This window comes from Dipodomys ordii, unplaced genomic scaffold (assembly GCF_000151885.1).
Source record: "Dipodomys ordii isolate 6190 unplaced genomic scaffold, Dord_2.0 Scaffold64, whole genome shotgun sequence".
Lineage (NCBI taxonomy): Eukaryota > Metazoa > Chordata > Mammalia > Rodentia > Heteromyidae > Dipodomys > Dipodomys ordii.
Genome location: NW_012267280.1, coordinates 219,202 through 232,045, shown reverse-complemented (window position 1 = coordinate 232,045; position 12,844 = coordinate 219,202). Strand labels below are relative to the sequence as shown.

Here is a 12,844-nt window from a genome sequence, read left to right as displayed (position 1 = left end):
AGCTCATGTGATAGAAAGTTAACCTTGAGCTGAAAAGATGAGTGACAGCACCCAGGCATAGAGTTCAGGTTCCATGACTGACAAACAATAAGCAGGTAGATAGAGGCAATTCCTATATATATGTATATGTATGTATGTATGTATGCATATATATATATATATATATATATATATATATATATATATAGCTCATATTTTCTTGATCCATTCATTTACTGAGGGACCTCTAGGTTGGTTCCATATCTTGTCTATGGTGAATAATGCTGCAATAAACGTAGTTGTGCTGGTAGCTTCAGTATGGCCTTGTTTATGATCATTCAGGTAAATGTCCAGATGTAGGATTACTGGGTCATAAGGGTGTATTTGGAGTCTTTTGAGGAACCTTCATACTGCTTTCCAGTGTGGTTGAACAACATCAACAGTGCAGTAACTTTCCCTTTTGGCCACATCCCCTCCGGCATCTGTTGTTATTAGATTTCTTCATTTTAGCCATTCTAACTGGAGTGAGATGAAATCTTGATGTTGTTTTGATTTTGATATCTTTTATGGCCAGAGAGGTTGAGCATTTCTTTATGTGTCTATTTGCCATTCCTATTTCTTCTTTAGAGAAGTCTCATTTTAAATCTTTAGCCCACTTATTACTGGGGTGGTTGTTTCTTTGAGGATTTGTTGTTGGGGGGTTTAATTTTTTGAGTAGAATATATTTTAGTTATGAGTCCCTCATCATTTTTTAGCTAGAGAAGATCTTCTCCAAATCCGTGGGTATTCTATTGATCTTGCTAGCTATGTCCTTTGCCATGCAGAAACTCTGCAGTTTCATGCTATCCCATTTGTACAACCTTTCTTTTAATTATTATATTTCTGGATCTCTATTAAGAAAATTTCGGCCTGTGCCAAGTATCCCTGTAGTTCTCCTATTCCTTCCTGAAATGTTTTAAGGGTGTCTGCTTTGACTTCAAGATCTTTGATACATTTGGAATTGATTCTGGTGCAGGGTGATATATAAGGATCTAACTTTAGTTCTATACAGATATTTACCCAATTTTGCCAACACCACATACTGACAAAACTGTCATTCATCCATTCTATTTTTTTTTGGCTTTCTTATCGAAGATCAGGTGGCCATAGGTCTGCAGGATCATTTCTTGGACTTCAGTTCTATTCCACTGGTCCTCAGGTCTGTTCTTGTGCCAGTACCAAGCCATTTCGATTACTAGGGCTTTGTAGTGGAGTTTGAAGTATGGTATTGATATTCGTCCAGCACTGTTCTTTCTGATAAGGATTGTTCTTGCTATTCGGCGTGTTTAATTGTTCCATATGAATTTTTTATTGCTTCTACTATTTCATTGAAGATTAAGGTTGGTATATTGATGTGTATTGCAATGAATTTGTAGATTGCCTTTGGCAGTACAGCCATTTTCACGATGTGAATCCTCCTAATCCAGGAGCAATGGATGTTTTTCCACTTTCTTAGTTCTGCTTTACAATTTTCTGAAGTTTATCCAGCTATACTATGCTTGAGTGTGCATATGTATGAGAGGGCGTGGGGTATTCATTTGTCAAATTCATTTTGAGGTCATCTGATTTGTTGGTTTTAATGTGTGAGTTTGGGCAAGTACAATGCTGAATGTGTTTGTAGTGCTCTACTAATTTGTGTTGTAATAACTCCTACATTACTCTTTTTGCTTCAGATTGCTTTAGCTTTGGGGGGGGTCCTGTGTCCTTCTCTATGAGTTTTTGGATTGAATTTTCAATTTTATGAAGAGTGATTTTGGGATTCATTATAAGGATTGCTTTAACTGTATATATCATTTTGGGTGACACAGATGTTTTCACAATATTCCTTTTCGTAAACCATGACTAATGGAGATATTTTATTTCTTATGTTTCCTACTTCGTTGGTTTTCTTGGCAGAACTCTTTCAATTCCTTTGTTACATTTATGCCTAGGTATTTCAGATACTTTGTGTTGGGAAGTGGCAGTTGATGAATTCCCTGACTTCTTCCTGAGTCTAGGGATTGCTGTTTTGTAAACGACTTGGCTGAATGTGTTGAACTTGTGTTTGTGATTGCTTTTTTAAATACCACAATTTTCAGTATATATTTTGAAAGTGACAGGTTTTTATATGTTTTATATTGTAAAAATACTGTACAGAGAGGTTACAGTTACATGAATAATGTAATGAGTAGATTTCCTATAGGACATTGTTTCCTCCTCCTTTCATTTCCCCTACAACTCCTTCCCTTCCCACCTCCCCAACTCCATGGCGCCCCACTCCAGCCGAACTTGTAAAGTTCATTTTCAACATAGTGTCTTGTACATCTCATTGTTACAATGGATCAACCTGTATCCTTATTTAAGCATTTTGTTATTTTCCTTCCCCTCCCCAAATTAGACAAATGTGATGCAGGGCATATATATATATATATATATTATATATATATCATATATATTATATATAATATATATGATATATATATATATAATGTATATATGATGAAGGGCACTGGTACCAAATACAGTGAAAACTGGGGTTATTTATACCATGGGGGAAGAAAATACCAAGGAAACAAAAAAATCACATAGTACATTATAAATATGTTAAAAAACAGTAGCAAGAAAAAAGCACTTGTGTCTCTACCTGGGGTTCATTTTGTTTAACATCATCTTATATTGTCATATATACATAGCTTTCTACCTTTTCTGCTTTTCCTAGACACACACTAGTTGTTGCAAATAACGGAAACCATGGGACCTATGTTTCTTTGGACTTGGCTTACTTCACTTAATATAATTTTTTCCAAGTCTTTCCATTTCCTAACAAAGGGGGCAATGTCATTCTTTCTGATGGAGGCATAGAATTCCAGTGTGTGTGTGTGTGTGTGTGTGTGTGTGTGTGTGTGTGTATACCACATCCTCTTGATCCATTCATCTACTGAGGTGCATCTGGGTTGGTTCTATATCTTAGCCATAGTAAATGCTGTGATAAATATAGTTGTGCTGGTAGCTTTTGTAAACCCTTGTTTGTAATCATTTGGGTAAATGTCCAAAAGTGGGATTGCTGGGTCATATGGGTCTATGTGTATTCTTTTGAGGAACAAGGTTTAACACAACTTCATGATGAAAGCTTTGGAAAAACTAGGAATCCATGAAACATTCCTCAATATAATAAAATTTGTGTATGACAAACCTACAGCCACCATTATACTTAATGGTGAAAAAGTAATGACATTTCCTCTAAACTCAAGCATGAGACAAGAATGTTCACTCTTTCCACTTCCATTCAATATAGTATTAGAGTGACTAGCTACAGCAATAAGAAAAGATCTATGTATGTATGTATGTATGTATGTATATATGTATGTATTTTTGGGTCCGGTCGTGGGGCCTGAACACTGGGCCTGGGCGCTGTCCCTCAGCTCTTCAGCTCAAGGCTAGCGTTCTACCTCTTGAGCCACAACGCCACTTCCGGCTTTTTTCTTTTTGCTTATGTGGTGCTGAGGAATCAAACCCAGGGCCTCATGCATGCAAGGCAAGCACTCTACCACTGAGCCACCTTCCCAGTCCAATGATATTGTATTTAAAGAACCCAGAAGAATATCAATACCAAACTTCAAACTCTACTACAAAGTCATAGTAGTCAAAATGGCTTGGTACTGGCACAAGACCGGACCTGAGGACCAATGGAATAGAACTAAAGACCCAGAAATGAACTCACAGACCTATAGTCATCTAATCTTCCATAAGGGAGATTGAAAAAAATAGAATGGAAAAAAAGACAGCCTTTTCAGTAAATGGTGCTGGCAAAATTGGTGAACACCTGTAGAATACTAAAGCTATATCCTTATATATCACCCTGCACCAGTATCAACTCCAAATTGATCAAAGACCTTGAAGTTAAAGCAGACACCCTGAAAACATTACAGGGAGGAATAAGCAGAAACTCTTGGGCTCCTAGACACAGCCAAAACTTTCTTAATAAAGACCCAGAAACACAACGAACACAAAGAAAGTTTGGACAAATGGGACTGCACGAAACTGCAGAGCTTTTACATGGCAAAGAACATAGGAAGCAAGATCAATAGCCCACAGACTGGGAGACGATCTTCACTATCTATACAATGGACCAGGGTCTCATATCTAAAATATATTTAGAACTGAAAAAATTAAATGATCAAAAAAAACTCCTCAAAGAAACTCAACTTCTTCAGCCATAAAAGAAATGCAACTCAAAACAACATTGAGATTACACCTCACCCCGGTTAGAATGGCGATAATCAAGAACTCTTATAACAACATACTGGAGGGGATGTGGTAAAAGGGAACCCTACTGCATTGTGGGTTGGAGTGTGAACTTGTTCAACCACTTTGGATAGCATTATGGAGGTTCCTCAAAGAAAGTGACAGTTTTAATATACTGGGTGCCATTTGATAGATTTCCCTTTGGAATTGAGTCAATCAGCACCCATTTTCTAGCCTAGGAGCTCAATGTACTCTTCAATTAATACTTTAGAGGACTGAGCCTTTAGTCCACTATCTGGGTATATATAGGCTACGGGTTCCTAGGCCTGGGGAAGTAGGGTAGAGAGCAGGGGAAGTAGAGTGGTCCTGTTGTATTGGGGGGGAGTAAAGAGAGAGGGGACGGGGAAAAGCCTGCCAGAGCAGAGTAGGGCAGGGCAAGCCTTCTTGAGAGGCCATTTGGGACCTCCTCAAGGGACCATTTGGGACCTCCCTCTATTGAGGCCTGTGGAGAGTGGAGAGGCCTGCAGGGAAGGAGGAAGGGAAGAAAAGGAAAAGCCTTCCCCTTTGGAGTTTGGAGCTTTGGAGGTCTGGGGATGGAGGTTTGCAGAACTGAGTAATTGGTGGTTTGCAGACCAACTAATAATGGTCAGGGCTGCCTATTGGAGGCTTAGAGGTTTGTTGGTCGAGGCTTCTCTTGGGTCTAGATATCTAGCCCAGGACAAGGTAGTCGCAGGACTTTGTATCTTTAACTGTGCCTCGATGGATTGTCTTGCTCTTCAGAGATAATAAGGCTAGCAGTGCCAGCAAATGTATTTCAATACTTTTTTTATATTCCCATCATAGCTGTGACTATAGGAATGCACCACTGTTGAAATTACCATCTGCACATGACTGTAATGGAATTCTGATTCCCTCAATCTCAGTTTTTACAGAGATAGAAAGACAGAATCTGTCATCCCACCCAGGTAAGAGATACCATTAACTTTTTTCCCAGCCTGGATTAAGAAAGGGTCTTCAACATGGACTAAAGGTGTTCACTACTGTTTTTTGCTTAGGATTAATTTTTCTATTTCTGCAAAATATGCATTCTAATTTTCAGTGAAATAACACTGAGACTATCATTTACTTTTGGGAATATAGTCACTTTCACAATTTTAATTCTGCCCATGTCTGAAGAGATGTCTTTCCATTTTTTGATTCTTATCCAATTTCTCATTCCATAGCTTTACTTTTCATTGTTGAGGTCTTTACTGATCTTTTCATAGGTTTTGTGTCCTAGGTATTTGTTTTTGTAAAGTCAACATTTGTAGGTATATATGAAAGCATCTTTGAGTTCTTCAGTTTCTTTTAAGGGATTAAATCATTTTCAGTCCAAATAGACAAAAGATGTATTTTTGCCGGGCGCTGGTGGTTCACACCTGTAATCCTAGCTATTCAGGAGGCTGAGATCTGAGGATCACGGTTCAAAGCCAGCCCAAGCAGGAGAGACTGTGAGACTCCTATCTCCGATAAACCACCAGAAAACTGGAAGTGGCGCTGTAGCTCAAGTGGTAGAGTGCTCGCATTGAGCTGAAGAGCTGAGGAACAGCGCCCAGGCCCAGAGATCAAGCCCCACGACCAAAAAAAAAAAAAAAAAAAAAGATGTTATTTTTCCAACTCTAAGTAGACTGATTTTTTGTTGTTGTTGGTCATGGGGCTTGTACTCTGGGCCCAGGTGTTGTCTCTTAGCATTTCAGCTCAAGGTAAGCACTCTGCCACTTGAGCCATAGCGCTACTTTTGGTTTTCTGGTGGTTAATTGTAGATAAGAATCTCATAGACTTTCCTGCCTGGCTGGCTTTGACTCGAGATCCTCAGATCTCAGCATCCTGAGTAGCTAGGATCATAGGCATGAGCCACCAGCGCCTGGTCATAGATTGATTTTTAAATTTTATTTTTGTATTATTTTAATTTTTTACTAGTATATGTATGTAAAATGGGTTTTGTTATGACAGTTTTATATGGGTACATAAAGCCTTTTGTCCAAATGTGCTTATATCCATTACTTTTTATTTCCTCAAAAATTTAAATTATCTTAATGGCCTCCATTATTTTATTTTCAATGATGAATTGAAATCTGTAGTGTTTGATAGAATATATCTAAACCTTTTGTAAGCAACCAAAATCATATAAAAATATATTGCATATGATCCCCAGTAACACACACACACACACACACACACACACACACGGAAGATAGGCAAACCATCATTCAAGGGCTAAATCCACCCTGCTTTGTATGAGTAAAGTTTTGTTGCAACACAAATGAAAAAAATTTTTTCCTTTTCCTTTCTCCTTACCTCTTTCCTATTTCTACATGAATCTTCCTTTACATTCCACTAACTTTTTCTTGTCTCCCACCCATCCAATCTTACTTTAACATATCAATCCATCCATATTTTCACTCTTTTTGTTTAAGAGAAAAAGTGTTGTGTAAGTTTACTGAAAACCTAAGAAAAATTAGCAAGGACTACAATATTTTATGCAGAATCCCTGAAATCTCATATTCTCCCAACAATTTCACATTACACAATGAAGATTCAGTAATTTACTCAATAATATAAACTCATCCCTATTCGTGAAATTCCTAAAATCAGGAAGATCAAAAAAACTCAATAGAAACTGATGAGTGTTTTCGATTACATCTTTATTTACATTCCAAAAAGTTGGAAAGTAATTACATTTTCATTTTCATTTTGCCAAGCATTTTTATATTTTCAAGAATAATTTATAGAAAACTATACTCAGTTATATAGTCATTTCTTTATTAGAAATGTAACTATGAGAAGAGATTTGAAGTCAGTCTGGGCAGGAAAGTCTATGTGACTGTTATTTTTAATGAAAGACCAAAAATCTCAAAATGAAGCTGTGGTTCAAGTGGTAATACAGACATAATTGAAAAAGGTAAGGCACAGTATAGGCCCTGAGTTCAGGCATGTAAAAATGAATTTAATTAACGTAAGAAGAAACATGTAAACATGTAACACTGGAAGATATGAGAAATGAGTAAAATTGTGTTCATATATCTTAAATACGGGATTCTGTAGAAATACTATAGAACGCACTAAGTCAACCAATTTGAAACAATAAGTCATGCTTTCCTTATCAAATTGAAAGTTTTGAAATGTGACAAATAAAAATGTACATGCTTCAGCCAGCGCTGGTGGCTCATACCTGTAATTCTAGCTACTCAGGATGCTGAGATCTGAGGATTGTGGTTCAAAGTAAGCCTGGGCAGGAAAGTCTGTGGGCCACCAGAAAACCAGAAATGGTGCTGTGACTCAAATGGTAGAGTGCTCGTTTTGAGCTGGACTGCTGAGGGACAGTACCAGGCTCCAGTGTTCAAGCCTCACAATCAACAACCACAAAAAAATAAAAAGTTAATGTTTCAATAGACTGTAAGAAATGCTACATTACAAGAAGTAATCATATATACATATATGTTTATTAGTCACACTTCTATGTATCAAATTAGTAAAAAAAATGATTAAACAACACTAAATTAAAAAGTATATCTAGGCATGGAAGAGCAAGCTATGATACATTACAGATTATAATTTTAGAGAAAAGTCAAAGATCTTCTACATTGTAATCATAATTTGAAAAATATTTTTATAACTTATCCAAGTCATTCCTAAAGCAGGACAGCAGCATGAGAGGGAGGACTTATGAGAGAGAAGGAGATGGAGCTTGGTAAAGAGAGACACACACACACACAGACACATTGAGAAAGGTGCAAAAGAGACTCAGGATACTTGCAAAAGGTGAATGTGTAGAAATATACAAGCAGTGACCAAAACAAGGATGATATTAAAAGATGAAAATTTGTCAAGAGTAAAATTTTAATGAAATGTATTAGAAGATTCTGCAACATGGTGGTGTGCAGAGAGGAAGTTAATATATTTAAAAATTTAGAAAAGTGAATTAGAAAGACAACAATGAAAAGACACTAAAAAGAGTGTATGATAAAACCAAATGTAGAGGGGCTGGGAAGGTGGCTCAGTGGTAGAGCACTTGCCTTGCATGCTCAAGGCCCTGGGATCAATTCCTCAGCACCACATAAGCAAAAAGACAAAAGCCGGAAGTGGTGCTGTGGCTCAAGTGGTAGAGTGCTAGCCTTGAGCTGAATTGCTGAGGGACAGTGCCCAGGCCCAGAGTTCAGGCCCCAAGACTGGACCCCCCCAAAAAAACCAAAAACCAAATGTAGATTAAATAGGAAGAACGAAAAAATATAGAAGCAAAACTCCACTTTAAATGATGATCACTTGTTACTATCATGACTAGAAAAATCCACAATAGATCCATACTTATTGAAGTAAAAATTTCATAATACTAAGTATTACAAGAAGAAAAAATTACTGTAGACTTAGTACAGAACATGTTAGTAACCAAACATGAGTATAATCTTAAGAATATTTATTTCTCCTCCTGTCTTTTATCCCTGAAACCATGCAGATAATTTCTTTTTTGTATGTTTTTTATTGTAAAAATACTGTACAGAGGGGTTACGGTTACATGAGCAAGGTAATGAGTACATTTCCTATTGAGCATTGTTGCTCTTCCTTTTTCCCCTACCATCCCTTAACTCCCATCTCCACAATTAACTCCTTCCACCAGCGCCTTCCCCCCCCACAAGTGGTAAAGTTCATTTTCAACATAGTGTCTTGTATATCTCATTGTTACAATGAGTCAAACTGTATCCCTATTTAAGTATTTTGTTTTTTCCCTGCCCCTCCTCAAATTAGAGAAGTGTATATGCAAGATGCAGGGCACAGGAGTCAAATATAGTGACAACAGTGGTTATACCATGAGGGAGGAACATACAAAGAAACAAAAAAAATCACATAATACATTATAAATATGTTAGAAAAATAGCAACAAAAATTTGTTTCTCTATCTTAGGGTTCATTTCACTTAACATCATGTTATATAGTCATATGTACATAGCTTTTGGCCTTTTCTGCTTGTCCTAGACATGTACTAGTTATTGCAAATAAGAGAAACCATGGGACTTATTTTTTTTGGACCTGCCTTACTTCACTTAATATAATTTTTTCCAAGTCTTTCCGTTTCCTAATAAATGGGGTGATGTCATTCTTTCTGATGGAGACATAGAATTACATTGCACACACACACATATAAATAGATCAAGAACATGTGATATACATACATATATATATATATATATATATATATATATATCCATCCGCTGGGGGCATCTGGGTTTCTTTGATATCTTAGCTATGATAAATAATGCTGCAATTAACATAGTTGTGCTGGTAGCCTTGTGATCGTTTGGGCTAATGCCCAAAAGTGGGATTGCTGGGTCATAGGGCAGCTCTATGTGGAGTCTTTTGAGCAACCTCCATACTGCTTTCCAAAGTGATTGAACATGTTTACACTCCCTCCAAAAATGCAGTAAGCTTCCTTTCTGGCCACATCCCCTCTAGAATCTGTTGTTACTAGAGTTCTTGATTCTAGCCATTCTAACTGGAGTGAGGTAGAATGCCATTGTTCCTTTGATTTGCATTTATTTTATGTCCAGAGAAGTCGAACATTTCTTCATTTTCATGTCATCTTCAGAGAAGTTTCTCTTTAAGTCTTTAGTCCACTTATTTATCCAGCAGTTGATTGAGGTTTTGTTGTTGGAGGATTTAACTTTTTGAGTTCCAATGTATTTTAGACTTGAGATCCTTGTCTGTTGTATGTCTGTTGTATGAAGATCGTTTCCCAATCCGTGGGGCTTCTGTTGATCTTGCTAGCTATGTCCTTTGCTATTCAGAAACTCTGCAGTTCCACACAATACCATTTGTCCAACCTTTCTATGATTTGTTGTGTTTCTGGGTCTCTATTAAGAAAATTTCGGCCTGTGCCACAGAGACCTAGAGTTTCTCCTATTCCTTCCTGTAATATTTTCAGGGTGTCCATGAAAAGAATTTCTACTAGGCATTAACAAAATGTTGTAACATTTTGGGGCAAAAATGCAGCCTAGGAGCCCCACCCCAGAGGCCAAGATGGAGAAGACCTCCACAGCCACCATGACCTTCCCCTTGGCACTGTGATAGACAGGCAGGAAGGTGAGCCACACACTGCAGAACACCAGCATGCTGAAGGTCAGGAACTTGGCTTCATTGAAGGTGTCAGGCAGGTTCCTGGCCAGAAAAGCCACAATGAAGCTGGCCAGAGCCAGGAAGCCCAGGTATCCCAGGACACAGTAGAAGGCAGTGAGGGAGCCCTTGTTGCACAGGATGATGATGTGGCCATGTTCAGAATGTACATCTGTGCCTACAAAGGGAGGAGAGGTTCCCAGCCAGAGTCCACAGAGATTCACCTGGATGAGGGTGCAGATGGGGATGATGAGGTTAGGAGCTCCTGATACCAGCAGCCACCTCATCATTCTCCCTGGAGAAGTGGCCTTGAAGGCCAGAACCACAGTTACTGTTTTGGCCAACACTGTGGAAACAGCCACAGTGAAGACAAGTCCAAATGTGATCTGCTGCAGAATGCAGGTGACTGTGTTGGGACGGCCAATGAAGAGCAAGGAACAGAGGAAACAGAAGATGAGGGAGATGAGCAAGATGTAGCTGAGAGCCCTGTTATTGGCCTTGACAATGGCAGTGTCTTGGTGTTTCACAAATATCCCCAGAACAGCAGCAGTTAGCATAGAGAAGCAGAGAGCCATGCAGGCCAGAGCCATGCCCAAGGGGTCTTCAAAAGCCAGGAAAGTTTCATCTCTCCAGAGGCACTGGTTTCTCTGTGTGTTGGCATACTGATAATCTGGACAATTCACACATTGCTCCATATCTGCTGAGAAGTGTACAGTCCCATTAATTCTTGTCAGCTTCTTTTTCTTCAAAGAATATAGACAATTGTTCACTTAGATATTATCCTAATATGTCAGCATTTGCAATAAAAATATTTTTTTCTTTCCTAAACCATAACCTGTTCTCATTTCCATCTTCTTCTTTATTCAGTCTTACATTCAAATTTTCCTTCAGTGATTATCAGATATATTAACACCATGACATTTGGGATAGTGTATTATGCTAACAACAATTTTCTACATTTTTCCCCACTCTAATTAACAGAACTGTGCCCTATTCTGCAATCGCATTGAAAGTTGTAATAGTATATTTCCCAGTCTCTTGGATATCTCTGTAACACTATTTTATTCCTGTGTTACATCCTTGAATTAATCTAATTATGTTTGTATTGCCTACTTATCTTTGAAGGAGTAGGAACAGAGAAAACACTCTTGAGGACTCTCTAGTAATGCTCACTTCTTGAACAGAATCTACCTTTCTAAATACTTGTCCTGTGCCAAGAACAGTTCTGGGCACTGTAATATAAAGATAAGCAAGATTCATCTTTTCTGTGTGGACAAAAATGTAACTTTTAAGATGATCACTGTCTTTACTAAGAGTTACATTTAATACCATTTCAGGGTTTACCCTTGTGTTAATGATAAGAGGCATTCATGATAAGAGGCATTGCTGGAGAAAACTTTGCCCGCAATAAACCAGAAAATATTACTAACTATGTAATTCAAAATCATGATCTATCATATTTCACTAGCAATACTACTATAACAGAAAGAAGGCAAATGGGATCTGTCATCCTAATACACAACTTTTGCATTGTCTTGCTCCAATTGAAGAAATCTAGGGAGAAATAAAGAATCTTCCTAAGACATGACTTACCTGTTCCATTAGCAATCTCGTTCTCTGAGCAAGGGTTACAATCAAAGCAACAGGCAGCCTTTCCCTCCTGAGGTGATTTTCTGAATCCAGGACCACAACTCTCACTGCAGACAGAGTGTGGAGTCTGACAAAAGTCAGAGGTGTGTTAGTAACTGTTTAGACTCATACCCCACACACCAAAAAGTCCACTGTTTAAAAAATCAGATTATTAAGGATGATGTTTATATGTGGGTAAATTTAATTGATTAATTGAATTCTGTTATAGATTTTTTTGTTATTCATCTCCAAAAATTTATTAGTATGATTAAAAATATTTTCTTGATTAATAACAGTTTCTAAACATTACAGAGTTATGATCAGTGGCTCTACCTTATCAAGAGCATTTGCAACAGAATGGACAGGTTTATTGCCAGTCTTCTTTTTTTTTTTTTGTTTTACGATCCATCTCTTGGCTCCGTGCAGTAATGACTATTGCTTCTATTAGTAGTGAGTCCCCACAGCAATTATTATATATACATATATGTATGTATGTATGTATGTATGCATGTATGTTTGTATGTATGTATGTATGTATGTATGTATGAATGTATGTATCTATCTATCTATCTACCTACCTACCTATCTGTCTGTCTTCCATTATCATTGCAGTGTGGCCTGCATTGGTTTATGGCCCTAATTGAGTAAAGAGCTGATTAAAAACCCAGAGTTGTTTTTTTTTTGTGCTTTTGAAAAAAATTTCTTTTGCACACTACAAGGAAATAATATTTTGGCTTTTAAAATTCCTACTTTGTTTTCTTTTTTTTTGTTGGTCGTGAGGCCTGAACTTTGGGGAGGGGGAAGGGAAATAATAAACTGCTGAGACAAG

The 12,844-nt window shown here is 37.6% G+C and overlaps 1 protein-coding gene across 1 annotated transcript in view; it reads right to left on the bottom strand.

Annotated features, from left to right (window-relative positions):
• Positions 1 to 12,844, bottom strand: part of LOC105990253 (vomeronasal type-2 receptor 116-like) — a 40,813-nt gene that overhangs the window by 7,893 nt on the left and 20,076 nt on the right. Inside the window, exons 6-7 of the mRNA XM_013022613.1 lie at positions 11,980 to 12,103; positions 10,188 to 11,083 (exon numbers count right to left, since the gene is read on the bottom strand). Of these exons, the coding sequence (XP_012878067.1) occupies positions 10,188 to 11,083; positions 11,980 to 12,103 (1,020 nt within the window). The remainder of the gene's footprint in view (positions 1 to 10,187; positions 11,084 to 11,979; positions 12,104 to 12,844) is intronic.